This window comes from Scomber scombrus, chromosome 1 (assembly GCF_963691925.1).
Source record: "Scomber scombrus chromosome 1, fScoSco1.1, whole genome shotgun sequence".
In the NCBI taxonomy this organism is placed as follows: domain Eukaryota; kingdom Metazoa; phylum Chordata; class Actinopteri; order Scombriformes; family Scombridae; genus Scomber; species Scomber scombrus.
Genome location: NC_084970.1, coordinates 4,103,634 through 4,128,966, shown reverse-complemented (window position 1 = coordinate 4,128,966; position 25,333 = coordinate 4,103,634). Strand labels below are relative to the sequence as shown.

The following is a 25,333-nucleotide window of genomic DNA, read 5'->3' as shown; positions in this document are numbered from 1 at the left end:
CATTGATTTAATATAATGCTGGTTGGTTCCACAGTAGATGAGGCTACAGGAAGCAAAAATAAAGAAAGGAAGGAAAAAGAAAAAACATCCTGAGGACAGTCCCCACTCTGAATGATGTGAGCAGATCACTAAAGTGTACATAAGCAAAGACGATCATGATCGGGATGATCCTGCATACATTAAGGAAACATTAAGATGCAGAAGCAGTGCTCATACCTCAATGCTAATTAAGGACTTACAAACAGTTGGGAATGATAATATTGGTAAGAATCAGACAATCTAACACAGTACAGAGAGGGGCTCCGGCTCCCTCTGTCAGATTGGCCATATAGCAGCCCTGGAAGAGCTGACATTCAGACTTATGAACAAAGTAGACCTGTACATGTTGAAATGGAATAATTGGGGCTTTCATTAGTTATGGGTTTACTCAATTTAATGTATTATTCTCATGTATTGTCTGACTTTGTAATGCATTGATTAAAATTCTAATTAAACTATAAATATAAAAAAAATGTAACCTAGACATAAACTTTCACTTTGCAACCAAAAAAAAAGATTGTTGTCTGTGACACCCTGACCTGAAGAGAAAACCTTTGTATTTTGTTAGATTTATTTCAAGTATTAGTTTAGTGTATGAAAGGTTTTTGTATTTCAGTTATGTTAGGTTGCCTTGTCTTACTTGCATGGTTACATGTACTGATTAATGGATATTATTATACCAACGTTTTGCTGTTGGGCAACAGCTCTGCATGGCTCAGATACAGTGTTGGGAATGTTTATGCAATAAAACCTGACTCATATGGGACTGTAAACATTTAACTTTCCATCTCCTAATAATGCTGCTGACATTACAGGATTTAGATGATCAAGACAATGGACTTTAAACATTTGATTTAGAGTCCTGGGATCTCTAATAAGAGTTCAGGAAATAGATCTGCATCAACAAAGATTCTGTATTTTACAGATCGCCAAAGTGTAGAAATACAGTACACTGAAGATGGAGTGTAAACTCCTGAAGCAGTTTGTAACATTGAATCAGTGAAATTAAATAACAAAAAAACAATAATGATCAAATGTTTCGGGCAACAGCTGGTGGAATCAACGAAACTAAAAGGTTTCCTTATGCTTGTTTCCTCCCTTCCCTTACCACCCCATGTCCTCTAACTTAGAGAAAACAGGAAAGGAAGGAGAGGACAGAAGGTTTTATTTATTTACATTACTTTAGGGGCATTTCTGTGTCTTTACTTGATAGCTGAAAGATGACAGCAAATGAGTGGAGAGAGAGGGCACCAGATGGCTTAAGACAGAGGCAAAGAGGTGAGACAGTAGTTTGTATAAACGTCCATAGTGGTTCAATCACAAACTGGAATCAAACAGCCAGTCATAAAACGTTACTCAAGTCATTTTCTTTCTCTTATTTGTTTCTGAATATGAAATGGCAGAATTGGTCTGAGCATTAAACTTTATCATTCTACCTTGAAGATAGAGAAGAAGACAGAGTGACGCCTGGATACTGTCAAATACTTTGATGCCCAGGACAAAGCTAACATACAGACACAACACATTTCATATGAACAATTTAAAGTCTCAGGAGATCATAGAAACAGGCAAACTCAATACCAGGAGGTGTCCCCTGAAAAGCTTTTGAAGATAAGATAGTGCTCATGTTGCTTATTTAACAGTACAAAATCACATGTATGAAAGATAATACAGGGGTTTCACAGATCAGTAAATGGTACAGATAGCCTATCCTGGTGTGGTGCTGAAAAGAAGCTCAATAACTTACTTAGTAAAACACAGAACAGCTGTTCTAGATCAATCCATGTTTCAGATTAAAAGTAATTCTAAGACAATTTAGAATAAAATACACTGGAAGTTAGCTGAAAAGATTGATACCCGTCTCATATTAGTGTCAAGTACAGAGCTGGTGCCAAGGCCAGGATGTTATTAGCTTATCTTAGCATCAAGACTGGAAACAGGAAGCAGCTAGCCTTACTCGTGGTCATCCCTATGTTCCCACAGCCCTATGTTCCCCCATTTCTAAGAAATGTTCCTCCCATCAAAATTAAGCCCTTTGTTTCCACATCCCTTTGTTCCCCCAGCCTTATGTTCCAAATTAGGCCTCATTTTTCCTCAGGCCTGCATTCCCACAGCACAGGTATGGCCATTCCCTAATGCACATTGTTGTTGCCCCCCCTTAACCTGTTTTGTCATTTATGAAAATGCTTGAAAGACAGGTGAAATTCTTTATTTTATTCCCGCCTTACTCTCTTCACAAGTTCAAAAATAAGCCTACCAACTCTCTCTAAAGTTGCAGCTCTAAAACTTACAAACATAAAATATCTTGTTTGTTTTATAAAACAAAATGTTAATTTGATAATTTTTCTTGCATGAGACTACTTTATTTGAGCAAGCAAAACTGCTCTAAAATACACTGCACACTAGCTGTGTCCTGTACTTAACAGCAGACAGGCTGTTTGCTAAAGAGACAAAAAAAAAAAAAATTCAGGATATGGTAGAAACACAACTACAAATGAATGCTAATGTTGCTCTGTATCCACTCAATATGAAAATGGGCTAACGTTTCCCCTCACTCCCAATGATAGCCTACCTTAGTTTAGCCAATCAAGATAGGCTAACCACTACTGGCTCAAGCTCCACACTTAATGTGCAGACATAGAATACTAAATTAATGCAACAACTTTTTAGTCTTCCAAAGTGGAAATGTATCTTTGGTCTATCTGGTGGTATATTAAAATATTAAAGCATAATATGTTCACAGCATACTGTAATAACGATAATGACACTATGAATACCCCCAAGTCATAAATACAATCAGAGTTGGTGACTTGACTTGGACATGCCCCTAAAGATATGAGACTTGACTCAAACTTGCCCTCAATGACTTTAGACTTGACTGTGACAAAGATTTGAGACCTGACTCTGATTTGCCTTCAAAGACTTCACTTGGACTTGCCCCTCAAAGACTTGAGACATGAGGCAGACTCTCAGATCTGAGGAACAGCAGATGTTAAGGTTCTTCTGTGATACACAGAACTTTCATGCTTAACCTCTGGTCGTAGTAGCTGGCGATATTGACAAACCTTGCCTCCATGCATCTGTATTTACTGTTCAGGTTGTTCAGCACTATGAATGGGAGATTTAAAGACTACTTGCACTAATTTGTGGGCTTACTCAATTGTTTAAACTAGTAGTATCAATCTTCTCACACATTTCTCAAACAATTCCTTTAAGGTTCTGCCTTATCTAGATAATTCATAGATTATGCTTCTTCAAACAGGTCCCAGACCATAACAACAACATTATCATTTGTTTGCAAAACTTCCATGTTAATGTATATTAATATAACAAATATATAATTTTTCTTATATTTCAATATAAATTATATAAAAATCACATTCATGTGGAATTCCCGTGGAGTTACTGTACAACAATATATATATATGTAGTGTTATGGTTGATCATGACATGCCAGTAGGACTAATTAAAAGTCCAATAATATTATTCCAGATAAATCTCACGACTTGAAAACATACAAAAAAGCCTACAATATTGTACAGCAGTTGAGGGCAGAGGTGACATCAGTCCAGCCTCAACACGGAATATAAATTATAAAAGCAAGGCACGATCATTCCCTTCAGACGTCTATAAGTGGAGGTTTGTGAAATGATGCACATCTGAGGGCAGCTCAGGAGCAAGGATGTTAGACTTCTGTTGAATTTCTGCATTTCCTTTCCCTGCAAGGGGAAAAAAACAAACCATACATCACAACTCCCATTATGAAATAACAATGGGTCTGCAAGACTGTGATGTCATTGTAAAGAAGCCACATTATTACATGGGTAGAGGTTGAGGTCCAACCCAAGTCTGAGCCAAAGTGCTGGACCAACTGATGGACATTGCCATTATCTGTGATTCTGAATAGCATTTACCTGGTTATCCAAGGTATGTTGACTCAAGGGAACTGGACTTGGTTTTAAATACATAAAGAAGTTTCGCCCCTCAACCAAGGGGCTTCTTTAGTTCTAACTGACTGGTGGAGAATGCCAGGTATTTAACCTCTGTGTGATCGTTATCAAGACCATTGATACCACATAGTTGGTTAGTGCTCCCGACTGTTTTAACAACCATTGTTAGAGTCGTCGGAGTCATCTCAGGCCAAATGTAAATGACTAATGTATAATGTGAATGAATGTTAAATCTCCTGGGAAGGGATGAAAGCAAAGCATTTTAGGTAGAGGAAATGTGGCGTTGTAGACCTCCTCCACTGTTGGGAGATGGTTTCTCTACTTCGACGGAGATGGCCTCCTTCACACCATCTGTCCTCCCTATCCAAAATATGTATGATGTTGTCCTTGAAAGAGCGTCCCCTATCTTTAACGGTTCTTAAGCTTCCCTGATATACAAGTGTATGCATTCCTCACTGTATTGGAATGCATACACTCGATTTCTTTTCTCGTGTTTGGGTGGTAGGGTACATTGTTTAACTTTTTCCTGAATGTGTTACCACAGCATTATTGTGTATTTTCAGGGATTTAGGTAAATATATCAATATGTACCGTAGCTCCTTCTTCAGCCGTGACAATTTGTCATACAGTCGATCATTCTTAACCTTCATTGGATTGTCCGGGACGAACCAGGCAGCTATAAACTTACACACCACCACAACGTGCTGCAGAAAAACATCGACATGAAAGAGACACGAAAAAAACAATTCAAAATAGGTATATAAATTTAAATGTGCAACAGTATCTAACCCAAATCTATCTAACCAAAATGCACCTCAAACAGAATGACGAAGGCAAAGCGCACAGCCAAGACCAACCAGAACTGAGCGGTCAGAGAGTAGTCCTCATTGGTCCTGTAGTCTCTATAGCTGCACAGACATGAGACATACAATTATAGTACATTTTTGTCCTGTTCATACAAATCTGAGTGATTTCTGTGTATGTTTGGACTGTGTAGAGTAAGCTGCTCTCCCCACCTGCACTCTGTGATGTTAATTTTGTTGTCGAGCTTCATCTGTTCAAAACCAAAGTCCTTCTCAACTGCTTCATGTGACATGTAGGCCATGGACAGAGTGTCATTAATGTAGCCCTCCATACAGCTGTACAAAAGAGAAAAAGCTGAATTATGGATATGGCACATGCCAGCCTCTTGAGGTGTTTTATATACAGTATTAATGGGGTATTTGTACTGTAACAGCTGAAACGCCACTGACTGTGTGTTTGTGATTCCATTAGCACAGGGTCCGTAGTAGTAGCGGTAGACAAGGCGTGGAATGAAGTCTGACGAGACCCCGATGACCAGGCCGTTGGCTATCACTGCCAACACACCGATGAACTCCAAAACCTTTGTCCATACACCTGCAGGCAGAACATATGTAGAGGTGACATATGTGGAGGTGGAACAAGAAACAACAAAACTAGAGTCGATTGTCAACTTGTCAATTAAGCAGACAAAAAAAACACTTGTCTCTTATCTTTAAAGGAGACAGGAAGTGACAAAAGCTAGCAACATATTTTCAGAGAAACCGGAAGAGCACTGACTGCATTTTGTCTGTCTAAATGTTGTATGTACTAATTGTAGTTCATATTGGTTAGAATTATGATGTAAGAGTGGTAAAAAAGCACTCCAAGTAATGAAGTCCTTATTGCTTCAACATTTTAACCATTCTGCAACTAAGCATCATAAAAACAGCAGTTTTAAAAATGACCACATGGTGGTGCTATTTATTTATTTATATCAAAAAAACGAATTTTTTTTTTTTTTGTTATTTTACCAATAGCCCAACTTCTCTCGACACACACATGTTCACACCACAACACACACAATTTCTCAAGGCAAGACTCTGACTTATTAAAATAACCATACACACAGCTCACCAATGTCATTGGTTTTCCTGGGAACCACCCGACGTTCCAAGTGGACCATCTTAATGGCGTCCAGGCGGATCTCAAAGATGTTGTTGATGAGAGCCAGCAGAGGGGCCAGAGGGAATGCCGCCACAAATATGGTGGTAAAACTGAACTGGACCACTAGAGTATGGAAACAGTAGTAAGTAACATAACAAAATTATATTACACATGCTTTTATATTTGGGACAATTTTACAAAAGATTGGGCATTCAGTTTTTTCTTTTCTTGGTGCCAAAATTATAATACTACATCACCCACCATCAAATTACTCATTTTGTATGACCAAAGGTCCTAAGCCTAAATATATTCAGTTAAAAGTTCTATAAAACAGACAAAAAGCAGCAATATCTAAAAAGCTGGAGGCAGAATATGTTTATATATGGCATTAGGCTGTGCTGTGCTGACATTGCTTAGTCAGGGCTTTGAGCGTGGGTACAATGGACCAAGCAAATTCAACTTAAAACTAGTTAGTTGCTGATTTAAAAAAAGGTTTGAACCACTTTGAAGTGAGATAGCTAACTGTGGGACCTACCCATTTCAAGGAACTCATTAAATAGGCTGAAAGCATTAGTGGGGGCCAGGTGGTAATTACGCAGCCAGTCCTGAAGTTCGTAATTGTTGTATGGTTTGTCAAGTCCATCTTCATTCCCGTTACAGCGACTGCACTTAATATTGCTTCTGCTAAAACAGTTCTTCAGCCAGCTGAAAAACAGATGGAAAAGTTTATTAGCTCATATAGTACCAAAGTGACGATTTAAAGCAGCATGCAGAGAAGCACTCAGAAAACATGGCACCTGTGTTTTCTGCATCAAAATGAATACAACTCTGGATAGTTTAATATTACCTCACAATGTAACAGAATGAAAATCATACTCACGGTACAGTGAACTCAAAGATGTTGTTGAGAGTCTGTTTGAGTATCATGATAATAGCCATCTGGATAAAGAGGTCTGTCAAACAACCACTAGGGTGGCACTAAAGGACACACAGGCAGGAAAAACAGCATTACAAAAAAAGACACTAGTGCCAAATGAAAAAAGTTGAATACCTGAAAAGTAACTGAATCTACTCACCTCCTCCAGTCTCCACCCGGCTATACGCACATAGTTTCCTGGATGGCCATTTATCCTGTCAGAAGACAACAAGAATTTTAAATCTATTTGACATCGCAAAGAGAGTAAAAAGATGCACATAGAGTTGTTATTCTAAAAGCGGGAGAGACTCTGCATACAACAACTGTTACTTTATGGGAGAGTGGCAAAGAGAAAGCCACTGTTGAAGAAAACTCATTAAATCTTGATTAGAGTTTACCAGAATAAAAAGGCATGTGGGAGACTCCTAGGTCAACTGAAAGAAGGTTCTTTGGTCTGATGAGACCAAAATGGAGCTTTTTGGCCATCATACTAGATGCTATGTTTGGCGGATACTAAACACTGCTCAAAGAAACCACACGCCGTGAAGTATCCCCACAGCATGATGCTGCCACAACCATGCTTCACGGCTACAGGACCTGGAATGCTTGTAAAGGTAGAGGGTAAAATGAATACAGCAAAATATAGCTAGGGAAATCCTGGAGGACAATCTGATTCAGTCTGCAAGAGAATTGCGGCATGGAAGAAGATTTATTTTCCAGCAAGACCATGACCTGAAGCATACAGCGAAAGCTACACAGAAATGTTTTAAAGACAACAAGGTGTTCAATGTCTAGGAGTGGCCGAGACAGAGCCAGACCTTAATACAATAGAGAATTTGTGACTGGACTTGAAAAACGCTGTTCACGTCTGATCCCCCAGAGTTCCCCAGTAGGTTCTATCATGGCCTTAGCTACCATTGAGGACACCGAGGTCATGTCCTCGGTATTTTTTTCTTGAAGTTTTGTTTAATTGTGAAGTGAAAATAGCCGACGAGACAATTATCCTTGCATCAACGGACCGTCATGTGACACGTACTTGAAGATTCCCCTGCCATGTCAAAACGAAAGTATCCGGCTATAGCCAGCGGTGGAGTGAAGCCTTGAAATCGCCAGAAATATGTTGTCTACATTTGTGAATTGGACTTGACCCGATTTTGCAAACTGTTCATTCATTGGATGAGCCCTTTTCTCCCTTTCCCAGCAGGCCGTGCTCCATTCCACATTTTAAGAATAAACAAAGAAAATAATATATTGCAGTTATAATTTTTAAATATACAACCATGGAAGTTGTAGAATACTGAAATAGGAGTTGATTAAAGTTGCACAATTGGAAATGATAAGAACTGGACCACAAGAATGACCATGATTGAGAAATGCACAGCAAGAAAGCAGTATAAATACATCATGGATTAAACCAAACAGTCTCAATAAATTGTAGTCTCATTTTTGACCTAGGTATTTGAAAAATCCTGGCTACGGCCTTGGGTTCTATTGAGACCTATGCACACAGACTCAGTGCTGTCATTGCGGCCACATGTGCATCTACTAAATACTGACTTGAAGGGGGTGAATATTTATGCAATCACTTATTTTACATTATATATTTTTAATGAATTGACATTACTTTGTAGAAATCTGTTCTCACTTTGACATTAAAGAGTACATTTTTTTGTAAATTCTTAAAAATCTCCATCTTTAGTTAATGAAAAATACACAATTCTAGAGTGTAAATTATTTAATTCATAGTTCAGTCAGAGACACAATTGGACTGTACACACTGCAGTGTTTAGTGCAAAAAGGCCTATATACAGTAAGTATTTTAAGTATTACTCCACCTGTAAACGCTCAAAGTAAATTTAACTTTTGTTTGTTATGAGAAAACTGCAGGCCACCTCTATGCTAATGCTAAAAAAAGCTCAAGTAAAGTCTTCATTCAGGGTCCAAATACAGATACAGATCAAATTCCAAGACGAGATGGAAATGGTATAGAACCCAAAGACTATGAAATATTTCATACTTGTTCCTATTTGAAAGTCTTCACCAATATACATCAATAATTTCCCCTTTGCAGACACACAGTACCTGCCCATGAAGAAGGCCACATAGAAGAGTGAGGAGAAGAGAGTGAAGAACTGGAAGGTGAACATTTTGATTGTGAAGCTTTTCTCTGTGGCAGCGAATGAATTTGTCTTTTCTGCAAACAGACGAAACACAGACTTGCAACAAGATTCCCAGCAATGCATATGGATATATACATTTCAACATGTACTAAATAAAAATGTATCCTTTTACATTTTTTGGGAAACAACATGTTAAAAACATTTATACTTATTTCTATTATACTTTTTCAAAAGGTAGTTCTCACCTATTTGACACAGCTTTAAGGACACCCATCTGTTTACCTACAGGAACATAAAGAGAGACACCCACAAACACACTATTTTATATTACTTGTACATATTAGATTTTTGGGAGCAGGACCTCGGTCAGCTTTCTTTCTATTTTCTCAGGTCAAATTGTGAAGACAAATGCATTGTCTTCACAATTGCAATTGGAAATGCATTGTGTGCTTATGCACAAGGCAGTGAGGTAAAAGTCAAACAAGCTATGGAGTCTGATGGTCCAACAGCACCATGATGCCATGACGAATCCCACTTTCCTTCATCATGCCATCACCTGACCCTATCCAAGAATGTGAACAATTTTAAAGTGCTAGAATACCTGATAGACTGCACAATACAGAGATCTTTATTATGGATTTTCTGGCCAGGTGACTTTACACTCTTTACACTCTTTTGTGGCCATATTGGAGTGACTCCTCAACTCTAGGACTCTAGGCACAACTAATCCTCCAGTAAAGCTCTGTCAGGGTGCCAGATGTGCTTCCTTGATGATTTGTTTCTTCAAGCAACCAAGCAGAGACTTGTTTTCTTTTCTTTTTTTTCACTATGCATTCCTGTGACATAAAGGCCTGCATTAAGTTTAGCCTACAGTAAGTTCTCAGCTCAGTGTTGATACAACTCAGTGTATTTCTGCCATTACATTTGTTTCTCTCTGGGTTCAGGTCGTGGGTTGGAGGTTGGAGTTCATGTGATTTGGGGTGGCACTTTCAGGCTGTGTGTACCCGCAAACTACACTTGAGAGTGTGGTTGGGTGTAATAAAGGGTCCAGGTTGTGGATCTGAGGCTCTTTGGTGGGTTCACAGGTGAAGAAAACTTACCCGGGTCATGATCTGAATGGTGACGTAGTGCAGGATAGCTCCCAGTATCAAAGCCACAGTGTTGGCATGGTCTTTGATAAACTCCGATTTGCCCTCAGACAATAAGGGTGCCGCCACCACTCGAAACACCACCAGGGCATGAGCGAGACCGATGATCAGCATCAGCTGGAACGCAGACACACCAAGATGTTACGTGACACAGCCTCTGTTAATCTTTTTACTGTATTTTCTTTCCACACAATTTGAATCTTTTTTTGAATCAGCAAGAATCTGAGATTGTGAAACTGACTGACATTATGTCACTCCTGGAAGATTAATTAATTAAGGAACTTTTATGGGGATGAAGGGGGCACAGTTTTAGCACATGATGTCCAATTTTCTTAATATATCCATGGTCAACTGTTTTAGTTTTCTCTTTCATACACGTTAATCTGGAGTTGTTTAAAGCCTGTCTGATCTTCAAACTGCTCCTGTTCTTTCCCACATCAGACTTCCTTCTAGTGATGTCACTGTGTTTCCTGATCTCAACCATTAACCCGCTGAGTACAATGTTAATATTACAGACAGGAATAATGGCCGAAAGTATATGAACATAAGATTCAAGTTGCAATAAACTGGTATAAATGTAGATGCTGTGTGTGTGCGTGTGCGTGTGCGTGTGTGTGTGTGTGTGTGTGTGTGTGTGTGTGTGTGTGTGTGTGTGTGTGTGTGTGTGTGATAGAGAGAGAGTGTGAGTGTGAGTGTGTGTATAGCATCTTTACCATGAGTGTAACCAGTATGAGGACCAAAATGCTGCGGAAGTACGAGTGTCTGAACTCGTTGGCTTGACAGTCTGGATTACTCATTATTTCCAGAATCAGTTCTTCCTGTAAACACACACACACAGACAGAGATTCACCACTCAACTCATACATCACGTTCTATTAGCCTACAAGGAATTTTGTGTCTAGAAATTGTGTATCTTGTGTCTTGCAGAGTGAACTGCTATAAGAAAGTAACTTCAATTATTGAGCAAACTGTCTCACATTAGTTTTACTTTCAGAATGCAGATTCCTCTTTAGTCAAAGCGTGACACAGTACAGAAAAGCAGTACCTCCTCTTCACACCAGTCATACACCTTCCACTTGGAAACATATTTGGCCCTGGTTCTCTTCCACAACTCCAGGAACAGAGTAGCTGTGAACACAGAGAGGACAAATCAAAGAGAGCCCATCAGAGGGAACATCAGATCAGAAATGATCAGATCAGATCACAGACTTACCCCAGATTGCCATAAACATAGCAAAAAACACAGTTCCCTCATTGTCAAACAGATGGCTGACCTGTGTGGACAAAAATCAGCATTGCACGTAGGAGCAACATAGAGTCTTTAGGTGACTCTTATATTTCAGTTATAAGAAACAAATGCAGCAGTTGTGTGTGGAACAAAGTACGAAGGCTGGCTTGTGTTAGTTGGTTTGTGGTAATGTAATTAATTAGCTGTTCACTCAACCTCTTCCCTGAACAACCATTGTCTAATCTTAGCTCACCGGGAGCGTGTCTATATTCCCACAGCCCTATGTTCCCACAGCACCTTTGTTCCCACAGCCCTATGTTCCCACAGCACCTTTGTTCCCACAGCCCTATGTTCCCACGTTTCTAAGAGAGAGATTATTAAAATTTAGACCCTATGTTCCCACAGCCTCCGTCCCACAGACATGTGGGGTTTCCTGGTACCTCTGTGAGGCTACGAGTGAAAGTCCCTCATGAGCAATGATTTACAAATTCAGCACTGGGGCGGGCACAACGCTGTCCTGATTGGGCCATCTTTTTGCGCTCGCAAGATCAAGTAGACCAGGCTTTTCTCCTCATTGGGTTGACCAATCCATCTGATACAGCACAGCGCACGGGCTTTAAGCATTGGCATAACCAGGGACTTATGGAGCCGAATTTTCAAATTTCACAAATTTAAAACATTTAAATGTTGAAGTTCTATCCAATCTGCTGATGCCTGACTATCATGCTGGAGACTGGGGTTTGTTTCCCACTTGGGCCGAAAAGATTCACATGTGACACTGGGTGCCGTAGACCCGGACGAGTGTGGGGAACATGTTCGGGGGGTGAATGTAATGGATGCAGTTGTAAAATATAACCCTAACCCTGTGGGAACATAAGGGCCTAATTTTGGAGAAGAAAAAAAAGTCTAAGTAATGTGGGAACATAGTGATAAAATCTTGTACTGACTATTTCAGCTAAATCAACAGTTGGCAGCTACAAATGTCACCAAAGACCCATTGTTCAAAAATTACTAAAAAAACAAATGATAAATCTGCCGTTGTTATCGCAGTAAACTTGCTAAACTAATTTGTGCCATGCTAACACCAACAGCTAGACAGATGTAGCAGAAGTATGCAGGGCTTAGCTAAGGTTCAACTGCAAATGAATTCAGAAACATGCAACAATAAAGCCCATTATAAACACACAGTATGTCTTGTCTCTGTCAAAATGTACATGCATGTTCCTAAAAATAATGCATTTAACCCAATTATAGCAAACAGGTGGTAGTGTACATACTGCTAATTTTTGCCCTAGCCCTAACATTACCTGCAAATAGCCTTAAGTGAAGTGATACTGATTTAGGAGGAAGACCTGAACTAAAATTAAAACTTTATCAACCTTTGGTTTGGTTTCACCCCCAACTCCCAACACTAAACAAGACAACTGACAATATAGGATACCACCTCAATAAACCATATGATTTAAAATACATAAATACTGTAAAAATAGTTAAAAAGCAAAACAGTACAGTAGAAAATACAGTACAATAATATAAAATGAGAGATATAGGCTATGTTTAAGTTATTATCATGTGGGAGCGGGGTCTATAAATACAGTTTATCCCAAATATTAAGCTTAATCATACAAACTCATAATGTGATTGTTATATTTTTTACCTAATAGCTGGTAGGTGGGAATATTTAGCCACAACTTATCTTTTAATTCACAACTAGTTTGAACTCATAAGCAGCTTGCGCAAGAGAAAAGTAAACAGTAAACTACAGCGACACAGATTAGATCAGTTTACCTTGGCATAAGTGCAAGTGTCTGACAGCTTCCACACTGTACACCTCTTGTCACAGCGAGGACACATTGTGATGTTGGACTCACATACTTCCTTACTGAGGACAGACAGAAAAAGACAATACTCACAGAATGTAATATGTGCAGTGAAAACTGAATGAAAAGGTCATTGTCTTTAATAAGAGTCATGCTGTGGCAGTGATTCAGCTGGTGCTTTTATACAGAAACATGTGTAACAGGAAGGACTGGCTTCCAATGGCTTTACTAAATTCTTATTTAAGAAATTCTCCGCTCATCAAATAAAGGCTTGCTGCAAGTGCTACAAAACCATCTCAAATCCTACAGTTTAAAAATCTAAATGATGATAAAAGGACACGTTCTGCATGTTGTAGACCATTTAACACAAATCTCTTAGACATTAAACTCACATGAGAGGACTGGTCTTGAAAAAGGCCAGCCCGTACAGGAACAGTACAATACCCAGTACAGCAGCTGGTATCAGCATCTTGGTGTACCAGCTCAGCCACAGGTAGTACAGAGCCACCTTCTCCCCAAAGTAACACCTGGAGGGACCAAACACAGAGAGAGACATAGACATACCAGTCTCTTTAAGAAACATTCATCTAACTTAAACTTTTCATAATTTGTTTGGATTACAAATTATATCATTAAGACAAAGCAACATCTCAGACAAATCCAAGACAAAGTGATTAAAAAGTAAATGTCAGGTCACATGAATTGGTCACAAGTAACTGCAACATTTATTTTTGGTTCTAGCCAGGTAACTTTAATGCCGGACTGTCAGCACAATAACCTACCAAACAAAACTGGCTTTAAAACAACAATGTTGATGCACTGGACTCTAACTTGGTCTCACTAAGACAATAATACGGATCTATGTGGCCACAGTCTAGTCTAAATCAGAGTCTAATCCTCAATCCACAATTTGTTGCACTTTGCAAAATAAGTTTGGGTCAATTAGAGTTGAGATTTGGAAAACTTATACAAACCTATTTGCATCAACTCAATTCTGTAACTGCTGCCCAAGCTTCCTTTGCTAAATATTGGCTTGACAGGGATAATGCCATATTTCGTTTTGTGATTTGTATACATATTTAAAGGTTCTCAGAGGAGTTTTCTTGTAAACAAACAAAATGTTTAAATTTAAAGTCTGTATTTCTCACCAAAACCTTCCTTTGCGTATCTTTGAGGTCTAACAAATGTACTGAATGCATTTCCTTCATCTGAAACATTTGTTAAGCAGATTTTTCTTCTAAGTTTTAAAGCTGCATTGTTTATGTCCAGGTTTATTGGCTTGTAGTCTTCTTAACTGCATTTATTGGCACATTGCTATGCTTGTATCTTGGTGCATTCCTCCCACCAACAGATAAGTGGAATTGCTACTACAGGAAGGAATCTATCTGTGTGTATGTATGTCCTTCATGTATCTCTTGAACCATTCACCTGATTGACTCCACACTTGGTGGGTGCATTGCAAGGGAACAAAGGGAGTGCTGTGTCAAATTTGATGCAATTGCTTGCAGCACAATTAATAATAATAAACTTAAACTCTGAATGAGAAAAGCATTCAGCATTCCGCCCTGTAACGGCGGGGCTTCTGGGCTCTGAGACTGCATATCATGATCAGAGCTGTACAACCCTGCCATAAGAGAGAGGAAGGGACAACTCTCTTATGAGTCCGTATGATAACGTTAAAAGTTGGACTTTTTGTAGGTTTACCGACTCATTTTGAAAAAGACAAAAGAAAAAAAACAGAGAGAGAGGGCAATCAAATTTAGAACATGGGCAAGTGACAGAAAGACTGTGCTGGACATCTTTCTAGCACAAATGAACAACCCTCAAACACTCAGGTGTATGGGACACATTTAATATTAATAAGCTTTGAATAAACAAGCAAGCTGCTCAGCCCTGTGTGCAGCAGTGGGGGCTGTTTGATAAAAATGTCACATTACAGAACGGCGGGGCTCATGGGCTCTGATTGCACTAGTAGCATTAATGTGGTCAGTAGCTTCACATGGTATCTTAATGCAGGTCACAAGGTAGAGACTGATTATCCACTCTGACCAAGTTTCTGTTAATCAGTTCTAGAAACCTGTCATTACTGTGCATGTGATAAAACAATAAAAATGTGAAAAAGTCCAAGGAGTGCTTTTATAGCTATTGAACATACACTACAATACAAATACTTCAAGCTAAAACAATTTCAACAGTTTTTTATAATTATTATTATGCATTTTCAAATTATAGTTTTCAAACTACATGAACCGTCCTTCATTTTTGACATTTGACAAAATAAATGCCACTGGTTTTCCTTAATCCATTATGCTGACATCAACAGCGACAGACATACAGATGTACAGACAGACAGATGTACAGACAGACAGGTGGACTGACTTGACATCACTGAATGGCTGATGTTTAAACAGAGCCGACCATCGAGCCCACTTCTCGGTCAGGTTCTTCTGCTCTGTCTCCTGGAAATCATGAGGGAAAATCAACATAAAGACATCAGGTTTTACACACACACATATATATATATGTGTGTGTGTGTGTGTGCGTGTGTGTGTGTGTGTATCTTGTGTGGGGTCCCACAGGGCTCAGTTCTAGGCCCTCTTCTCTTCTCTCTCTATTTGCTCCCGCTTGGTTCCATACTATGCGGACCGCAGTCAGATTTATGTGCCTCTTAAAAAGAATGAAGCATACTCTGTCACACTGTTGCCTTGACGACATAAAGACCTGGATGGCTCTTAACTTTTTTAATTTTAATGAAAAAAAGACAGAAGTGATTTATTTTTTCTCTGTACAGCACTTTGGTCAACTGTGGTTGTTTTAAAGTGCTTTACAAATAAAGTTGGATTGGATTGGATTATGTTTTCCATGAATTATTCTGCTGCTGCTGCTACAGAGTAAAAATTAATTGATGAGATGTTTCTGTAATTTTCAGTGGTTACCATAGTCTTTTCCACTTCATATGTCCAGCTTTACTTTACACCAAGTAAGTCCAAGTTCTGATGCTGCATTTCAACAACAGATGTATTCACACAGACTCTGAAGCTGCTTCGGACTCATCATATAGTTTTTATAGATGTTTAAAGATGACAGTATGGAATAACAACAGCAGTAGTTTAATCAGATGAGTGAAAGATTTTCTCACCTCATGGAGGCAGAACTTGGTGTCAAACACACCCTTCTCCATCAGTTTATGCAGGTTCTCTGACAGAATAAAACACAACATTACAACATTAAAAGATGCTGTTTTTTAATGATACAATATGTTCCACATTTATTTGCGATGTTACATTGTTATAGTTAAGTCCTACTTGTTGCTGTCACAGATTACCTCCTTATTAATCACACTCACCTCCTGTGTTGATGAAGGTATTTCTAAGAATTAAATCGACAATTCGGATCCTGAAAGAAACAATGCAAGGTTCAGACATAGTGAAGAAAGTCTATGTGCAGGACTGGATTATAAAGGTCAAACTGAGTAGGTTCATATTAGCTGTGTATTTTTAACTTTTGAGGTGTTGGTATATGGCATACACTCACCGGCCACTTTATTAGGTACACCTGTTCAACTGCTTGTGTACTTAAATATCTAGCAACTCAATGCATTTAGGCATGTAGACATGGTCAAGACAACCTGCTGAAGTTCAAACCGAGCATAAGAATGGGGAAGAATGTTTATTAAAGTGACTTTAAACATGGCATAGTTGTTGGTGTCAGATGGGCTGGTATTTCAGAAACTGCTGATCTACTGGGATTTTTCATTTACAACCATCTCTAGCGTTTTACAGAGAATGGTCCAAAAAAGAGAAAATATCCAGTGAGCGAAAGTTCTCTGGGCGAAAATGCCTTGTTGATGCCAGAGGTCAGAGGAGAATGGCCAGACTGGTTTGAGATGATAGAAAACCAACAGTAACTCAAATAACCACTCATTAAAACCAAGGTATGCAGAAGACTATATCAGAACACAAAGCATGTCAAACCTTGAAGCAGATGGGCTTCAACAGAAGACACCGACAACACCGGGTGCCACTCCTACCAGCTAATAACAGGAAACTGAGGCTGCAATTTGCACGATTTTGCACAAAGTAATTTGATATTCAGATGTTCGGGTCAGAATTTGTTGTAAACAACATGAAAGCATGGATCCATCCTGGGCGCACATTAATGGTCAGGGGTTTTGGAATTGGACAGTTTTTCTCCAATAGACCTTCCTGAACTAACTCCAATAATATTTTAAATCTAAACAATCAACCTGTCTCTTAGAAGCCATCCCAACTAGGCTACTTAAGGAAGTCTTACCCTTAGTTAGCACTTCTTTACTAAATATGATCAATGTCTGAAAGTGGCTGGAATGAAACCTCTTCTTAAAAAGCATATTCTAGATTTAGGCATTTTAGCCAACTATAAATCTATATCTAACCTTCCCTTTCTCTCTAAGATCCTTGAGAAAGTAGTTGCCAATCATAAAATTAGTTTATTTGAGGATTTTTCATCAGGATTTAGAGCCCATCAGTACAGACTGTACTGGTAAAAGTTACCACCTAAAGGGCCTCTCTCTTTACTTGTCTTTTTAGATCTTAGTGCTGAATTTGACACCATTGACCATCACATCCTATTACAGAGAATGGAACATATAATTGGCATTGACGAAGCTTATAATTAGGGCTGACCAGGCTTACGCTGGACCAGCCCCTAGTTATGCTGCTATAGGCCTAGACTGCCTGGGGTTTCCCATGATACACTGAGCTCCTCCCTTCCCCTCTGTCTCTGTTCACATTCAGGTACCATTAATGCATGTTACTAACTTGACTTCTTCCCCAGAGTTTTGAGCTTTGTCATTTCGCAGGTGACCTTTGGCTGTGGAATGCCTGCTGTCCAGCATAATGCCCACTGCTGCAGCTATTATTAGACATATTTCTATTATTATTATTATTATTATTATTACGTTTTTTCTATTGTTATAATTGTGTTGTTATTGTTGCTATTGTGCTTCTCTGTGTCTCTCTCTCCTCTCTCCTTCCTTCTTTGTATCTTAACCCAACCTGTCAAGACAGATGGTCGCCCACCTAGGGCGATTATGCTTCAGGTTTCTTCTCATTAAAGGGAAGTTTTGGCATCAATTGCTGCTCATGGGGGTAATGTTGGGTCTCTGTAAATTAAAGAGTACAGTCTAGACCTGCTCTATGTGAAAGTGCCTAGAAATAACCTGTGATTTGGCATTATATAATCAAAATTGACTTGACATGTATTGGCTAAAGTCCTACTCCCAAACCCAGTTGGCCAGACATTAATCGTTAGTTTCAACAATAAGAAACTGTGTTTGTCGATAACACAATCATGTCCCTGATCATTGCTATAAGAAGCGTTCAACCACTGAGCTTAAAATTCTGTTGCCACATAGCCAATAGATCTGTGTTTTATGTGCAATTTGCATTTGTATTAATTTTTTCTTTCTGTTCGTCTTTCTCACTCACACACAATGTGTACAAAGGTGAGATTAAAAGAAATGTACTTAATATGAAATGAAATGCAGTTATGTAACTGTAGCATTTGCTGGAAACAGCACATATTTGTCAGACCAGAATTTTCTGGAACCACCTTTTCCCCATTGTGTGTAGTGGTGACAGTTGTGTAAATATGTGGGTATTTGTGTGTTTGAGGCACCTTGTAGCTTGAGTGATATTACTCTTTTCATCTCCACAGCAGTTACAGGAATCAGAGACTTTGAGCAGGTACGTGTAGTCTTCAAATATTTCCCTGGGTGCACGTAGGCCGAAAAACAGCTTGTCATCATTTTCGATTGTCTAACAAACAAACAAGACAAGTGTGAGTAGGACAAGTACTTGGGAAGTGCTTTGGAAAGGTGAAGGAATGAAACTCACAGTGACTTCAATATTTTTCTTTTCTAGGACCTGGATGAAGGCTTTCTGCTTCCGAACCCTTATGTCATCATCATCATCATCAGCTTTGTCAGCCACCAGTACATAGTCAAATGTCCTTTGGGTGGCCTGTTTAAAGACAAGATACATCCAGTGAGAATGGAGACTTAAGACAGGAACACACAAGAAAGAAATCAAAACTGATGTGACTTTTGCAGATCTCAGTCATCTTCTTTCATACTTGTTATTAAGAAGCTCAAAAATAAAGTCATTCATTCTAAAATAAATAATGATGAAATTGTGATGGCTTTATCTTTCAGACCAGTGCAGACTCACAGTCTGGGTCAAACCTGGACTACACACTTGGGTAACTAAACTTTGTGGTGTAGCACAAGATGTAATAACCCAATATCTGAAATAGCTTTTACAATCTGTACAACAATAAAACATCTCCTACCATTAGACCCTCAATTTGAATATGAAAAACCCATTAAAAAAAACACCTTTTAATGGGGAAAATATGGAAAAAACCTCAAGAGGAGCAACAAAGGAGGGATCACTTCCAATCCAACAGAGTAGTGGTTCTATAATAAATCCCAGCTTAGTGAAACTATATGTTTTGTTTGTGTTGTTATCATCAGAAAGGAGTTGATGAACCTCTTTTCATTTGGAGGTAATGGTCACATTGTAATACGCTGTGTGTACATATATTTACATATAAACAAGGATATGGACACTATCTACTGAGCACTTTTAGTTGGAGGTTGTTTTTTGACTAGATACCTTCATTAAAGTAAATGTTTCCCACAGTTTGGTGTGGAAAAACTTGACAAGCCTGAACAAAGCCACGACCCCAACCCGTCCAACAACTGTGGAATGAATTGGAATGCTAACAAGTAGTCAGGCCTTATCACCCAACATCAGAGCTTGACCTCACTAAAGATCTTGTGGCTGAGTGGGAACAAATTCCTGTAGCCAAGATCCAACATCTACTGGAGACCCCTGCCAGGCGACTGGAGGCCAGTAAAACAGCAGTCTGGTATCTTGGCTTTGGAATGACAGGTTCAACAATTGTTAGGTGTGGGAGTTTGTTTAGATGTCCCATATAGATTTGGTCATATTGGTGTATATGGAGGAAAACAAACAATATTACAATACAAGTCTCATCCAATATGTTTGAATCGCCCTGAGAAGTAGACCACACCAGCTGATGAACGATTCAACCTCTCCTTTTGTAGGTGGGGTCATTACCTTGAGTAAGCAGACCCACCATAGCGGTGTCATCTGAAAACTACATCTGAAGTAGACATGATGCCTGACTGTGCCCATGGTCAGTGGCATGAAGTGTGAATAAAAAAGGAGATAAAACTGTACCCTGTGGAGCTCCTGTGTTGGTTAAAATAATGTTTGTTATCAAGTGTGACATACTGAGGATAATATCCAAGCCGTAGTTGTTTTATGTAATTTAAAATGTATTTAAAAAGCACTAAAAAAATCTAAAAACATAATCCTAACAGAACTAGCTGTAGTTTCCAGATGGTTATAGATGTTATGCAGCATGTACAGTAAAGGATGCTTTCAGGAGAAGCAGAAAAAATCTAATTCAATAAACCTGGCAAAGAACTGGTTAGATTACATCTATTGCTGAACCAGCGACACTAGAATTACTGGTCCCATAGCCAGTAATTGCTTTCATACCTTTCCAAAGACCCTTAGTGTTCCTATTAGACATCTGTCCTTCAACTTTCTCCTATTTGATGATTGCTTTTTTTCCTAGTAATAGCGGCTTCCACCTCCCATGTCACCTAGGGGTTATTATTAGGGCAGAATTTCATATGTTTGCAGGGATGTGCAGATATTCCACTTGTTTGCATGATTTGATACAAAGCTGACAGATGAAGTCATGCAGAACCTGGAGGACTCTTACCGTGGGAGGAAGAAGAGGCTGTGTGTGGTTGTCATCCTTCCTTCTCTCCCCCAGCTCAATGTTTTCCTTTATCACACACACACACACACACACACACACACACACACACACACACACACACACACACACACACACACACACACACACACACACACACACACACACACACACACACACACAGGTTAGAGATAAAACAATACACACAGGTATACTTTATGGCAAGTTGTTTCATTATATTACCCTGAAGGTTTCATATTACCAATGCCTGTAATTCATTTATGACTGGTCAATGGTCAAGCAATAAAATGCCTGACTTGAGTGAAATTTGTTACATTCAATTAATTCATCATCAAAATTGATGCAGATACAGTTTCTGTGAATCATTAACTGATTAATTGTGTCAGAGCAAAGGCACATAGTGAGTGTTTATCTTGAAAGCTGCTTAAAGATTCCCTCCAGACATGTTTTAAGAAGTAGTACTCTTCATGATGAAACTGGTAAACCGGTCTTCAAGTCTAAAATTGCATGAACGGTTTTGCAACTGATGACAATTAGCTTCAACAGCCTCATTCGCCGTTAGATGTTATAAACGTATGATATTTGGACAGTAAACCAGTAACCTCAGTAGTCAACCAGCCTAGTTTAACACAGACTGAATTCTGGCAAAACCTGAGATAAAAATATTCTTGGACCCACTACAAAGCTTATCTTATTTACCCTACATGTTGTATCACGGAGGTTTACGAGCTAGTCACTCATTCATGCGATGAGTCAACTGGGTTCTGACTGATGAAGCAGGTTTACACCTGTGCTGAGTAAAACTCAGAGCAAGTGTTTCAGTCAGTTCCAGACTTTGGCAGCTTTTGGGTTTTATTCAGAAAACACTTGTTAAAACATGCAGGAGTTCCTACACTGAGCAAACCTGACAACCCCATGAGAGGACAGAACATAATGTTGATGAGCTCATACCTCCGATACGTCTTCGCATTTGCATTTTTGTGCGAATAAGACAGCAGGGAGGCCATAGAAGGAGCTTTCAAGGCAACTAATCCATTCCTCCAGTCCACATGTGGAAGTGTGCTTGGACAAGATACTGAACTTCAAATTGATCTTGATCTCGTGTGTGTGTGTGTGTGTGTGTGTGAGAGAGAGAGAGAGAGAGAGAGAAAGGTTAAATGAGGGCGTGCAGTGTAAAAGGGCTATATAAGTGCAGCCCATCCCACTTACATAATATGTATTGGCTTATTTGGTATTGATTTAATGTGGAGATATTGAGTTGACTTTACAGTGAAGTTGTACAGGTTTGATGCAGCTTACCTGGTAGGTAACAGCTTAGAATAATAAATCATATGCATTAGACTACTGTGATGAAAGAAAACTGACTGCTGGGAGACAATATGACTTGACATAGTTACTTTTTGTTTATCCCAGATGGAAAGTAAGACATTTCATGATACAAGTGCACCAATTTGTTTTATAAAAAGTTATGTATGATTTAAGGAAACTCTTACTTACTAAGTGTTGGGTCCTCTGTAGGATTACTACTTTTGATTCCTACCTTACTTCTTTTGTGTTTTGTCCATCATTTATATATTTTCCTTTTGTGTTAATGCTGAATGACATTTATATATTTGTGTTTTTGTTTGTGTTATTGTGACTTTGATACTTGTTGAATATGAATTAATGGATTTTGTTCTTTAGGGAAAGAATCAAACAAAAGAAAGAAAAAAACTATTTATTCTGCATTTGCTGGTTGTTATTCATTACTTGTTTATTTATTACTTAGTGTGATGCAAGATCACATTTTGCAAACATATTTGATGACGATGACTTTTATACTACCACTGAACTGACTCATGATCATTATTTAGTCTGGTAATTTTTTATCTTTTAATGAGACTAAATATTCTGCTGGATTCTAACAGTTTTAACACGTAAAAATACAACCATGGACTAACTAGCCTCTCATAATGAACAAGTGGTGGAAGAAGTATTCAGGTCCTTAGCTCAGTAAAACATTTGATCTATGCTTACTTCAAACCACTATGTTGCTACAACTAACTTAACAATGGCTGACAGGGGGTGGGATGGTTGAAACACCTTTAAAGAAAGTGTTACAACCATCCCTGTAATCACAAGTCACAGATTTTGCTCTATCCTACTCCCTTTTGTCAGTATGCCCAGACAGTGTGAGAGGAAAACGCATAGGCATGTGTCTGCACATGTACTTAAGGCTGCATCATTTGTTACTTCTAGGCTGGATTATTGTAATTCATTATTATCAGGCTGCCCTAACAAGTCTCTAAAGACTCTCCAACTGGTCCAGAATGCAGCTGCACGCGCTCTGACAAAAACTAGAAAGAGAGATCACATTACTCCTATTTTAGCTTCACTGCATTGGCTTCCCATAAAATCAAGAATAGAATTTAAAATCCTTCTCCTCACTTTTAAAGCTCTTACTGGTCAGGCTCCATCATACCTTAAAGAGCTCATAGTACCTTATGTACCTACCAGAACACTGCGCTCCCAGAACGCAGGCCTACTTGTGGTACCTAGTATCTCTAAAAGTAGAATGGGAGGCAGAGCCTTCAGTTTTCAGGCCCCTCTCCTGTGGAACCATCTCCCAGATTCGGTCCGGAGGGCAGACACCCTCTCTACTTTTAAGAGTAGGCTTAAAACTTTCCTTTTTGATAGAGCTTATAGTTAGCAAGCTCCTAGTTTATGCTGCTATAGGCTTAGACTGCCGGGGGACTCCTACCTCCATGATGCACTGAGCTCCTCTCTCCTCCTCTCTCTCTCTCTATCCATCCATCTATATCCAATAACATTCATGTACTATTAATGCATTCAGTAACCTACACTTCTTCCCCGGAGTTGTCTGTGCTTTCTCATCTCACAGGCAATCTGGGCCTGTAGACGTCCGGATGACAGATTCCAGTCCCGGACCTTCTAGCTTCAATGTTTATTTTCAATGTGCTACTTTCTCTCTCTCCTATTCTTCCTCTCACTCCCCTCTACCCCAACCGGTCGAGGCAGATGGCCGCCCACTTTGAGCCTGGTTCTGCCTGAGGTTTCTTCCTGTTAAAAGGGAGTTTTTTCTTGCCATTGTCGCTAAATGCTTGCTCATGTGGGAATGTTGGGTCTCTTTAAAATTAAAACTTGAAGAGTACGGTTTAGAACCTGCTCTATGTGTAAAGTGCCTTGAGATAACTTTGTTGTGATTTGGCGCTATACAAATAAAGATTGATTGATTGATTGATTGATTGATCAAACGATGTGAGGCAGGGAAAGTCAGTGAGGTCAATCACCTAAGACTACTCTGTCTGGCATGTGACAATGAGCACTGCAAGAAATAGGCGAAACCTCAGAGAACAAGGTTCGAGAAAGCTGCCAGCGTGTATAGTACAATCATTAACTCAGCCATAATTAAGTGTGATAGTGTGGGCTATCACAACAGTCAAAAAATCTTCAATGCACAGCAAGTTGAGATATTGACTGGTTACTTGATTGAGGCAGCAGACTTGTGCTATTGACCCACTCCACACTGGGTAGGCCCACTGAGCATCTGACAGGTGCACATTAGTGTGTCCTAAATAGGAATTGGTTAGTTCTGTCTGTATCGGTTCCACTGCAACACTAATTACTCTGATTAGATAACACACACACAGATTCAGATAAGTATAGTAACAATGGCATTCCTTGTATTTGACAAAATATTGAATTCGATGATATAGTGGGAAAAGTTGAAAACATTGCTTTTTGTAGTATACAAGTGAAGGTAATCTGTGTTGAAATTCGAGTGCTCCATCACAAAATTCCGCAAGTTATAGGTGCTGAGACAAAACCATCCCCAGTCTCCCTTACGCATTTATAAACGTACCTGCATTTGTGTACTACACCAGTGTAGTTAGTTTAAACTGGGAATAGTCCAGTAAAGTAGACCTACTTGGAAACTGAAACATTAGTTGGCATGAGACAGTAAACAACACGGTTCACTGCAGAGGAGATACAACACTTCTTACCTCCACTGTCTTATACATGTTAGAAGTTGTCCCGGTGTTGCTGTTGTTGAAGTGTGACAACTAACTACATCCACTAGAAAAACACATGTACATCCCTCCAGCTGTCCGTCCTCATGATTGCTTAAAATGATCCAGTCGCTCTTCACAATACATTTCTCTCTGTATAACTATGCATAGAACGTCGTTTCCGCATTTCTGAGCGCCAGCTATCAACAGGTGAGTGTGCGCCTGTTTATGCAGAGAGGTAACCAGATAAGAAAATCAGATTGAATTTGTTGATTGTTTCAATCTATGTATGACACCTGACACTGAGACCAAATTGAAAGCGCTCGTTATGTTTAAC

At 39.1% G+C, this 25,333-nt stretch overlaps 1 protein-coding gene across 1 annotated transcript; it reads right to left on the bottom strand.

Moving 5' to 3' along the window:
- Positions 1-2,980: 2,980 nt before the first annotated feature.
- LOC133979381 (anoctamin-9-like) lies at positions 2,981-25,008 on the bottom strand. The gene is made up of 23 exons (XM_062417897.1): positions 24,991-25,008; positions 19,045-19,170; positions 18,827-18,966; positions 16,515-16,564; positions 16,308-16,366; positions 15,548-15,627; positions 13,561-13,695; positions 13,137-13,230; positions 11,334-11,394; positions 11,166-11,248; positions 10,834-10,938; positions 10,073-10,237; positions 9,218-9,254; positions 8,935-9,046; positions 7,013-7,067; positions 6,817-6,914; positions 6,472-6,641; positions 5,907-6,059; positions 5,234-5,387; positions 5,006-5,128; positions 4,804-4,897; positions 4,581-4,693; positions 2,981-3,014 (listed from the first exon to the last, which is right to left on the bottom strand). Exons 1-23 carry the CDS (start codon positions 25,006-25,008, stop codon positions 2,981-2,983), a joined length of 2,259 nt encoding a protein of 752 aa, XP_062273881.1.
- Positions 25,009-25,333: the final 325 nt, after the last annotated feature.

Bases quoted from the DNA above. Each gene is read 5' to 3' on its own strand.
- LOC133979381 (XM_062417897.1), bottom strand. The intron at 16,367-16,514 runs GTGAGTGTGATT...TTATTCTGTCAG, and splicing joins TACCTTCATCAACACAGGAG to AGAACCTGCATAAACTGATG. The intron at 10,939-11,165 runs GTACTGCTTTTC...GTGTGTTTACAG, and splicing joins ATGACTGGTGTGAAGAGGAG to GAAGAACTGATTCTGGAAAT.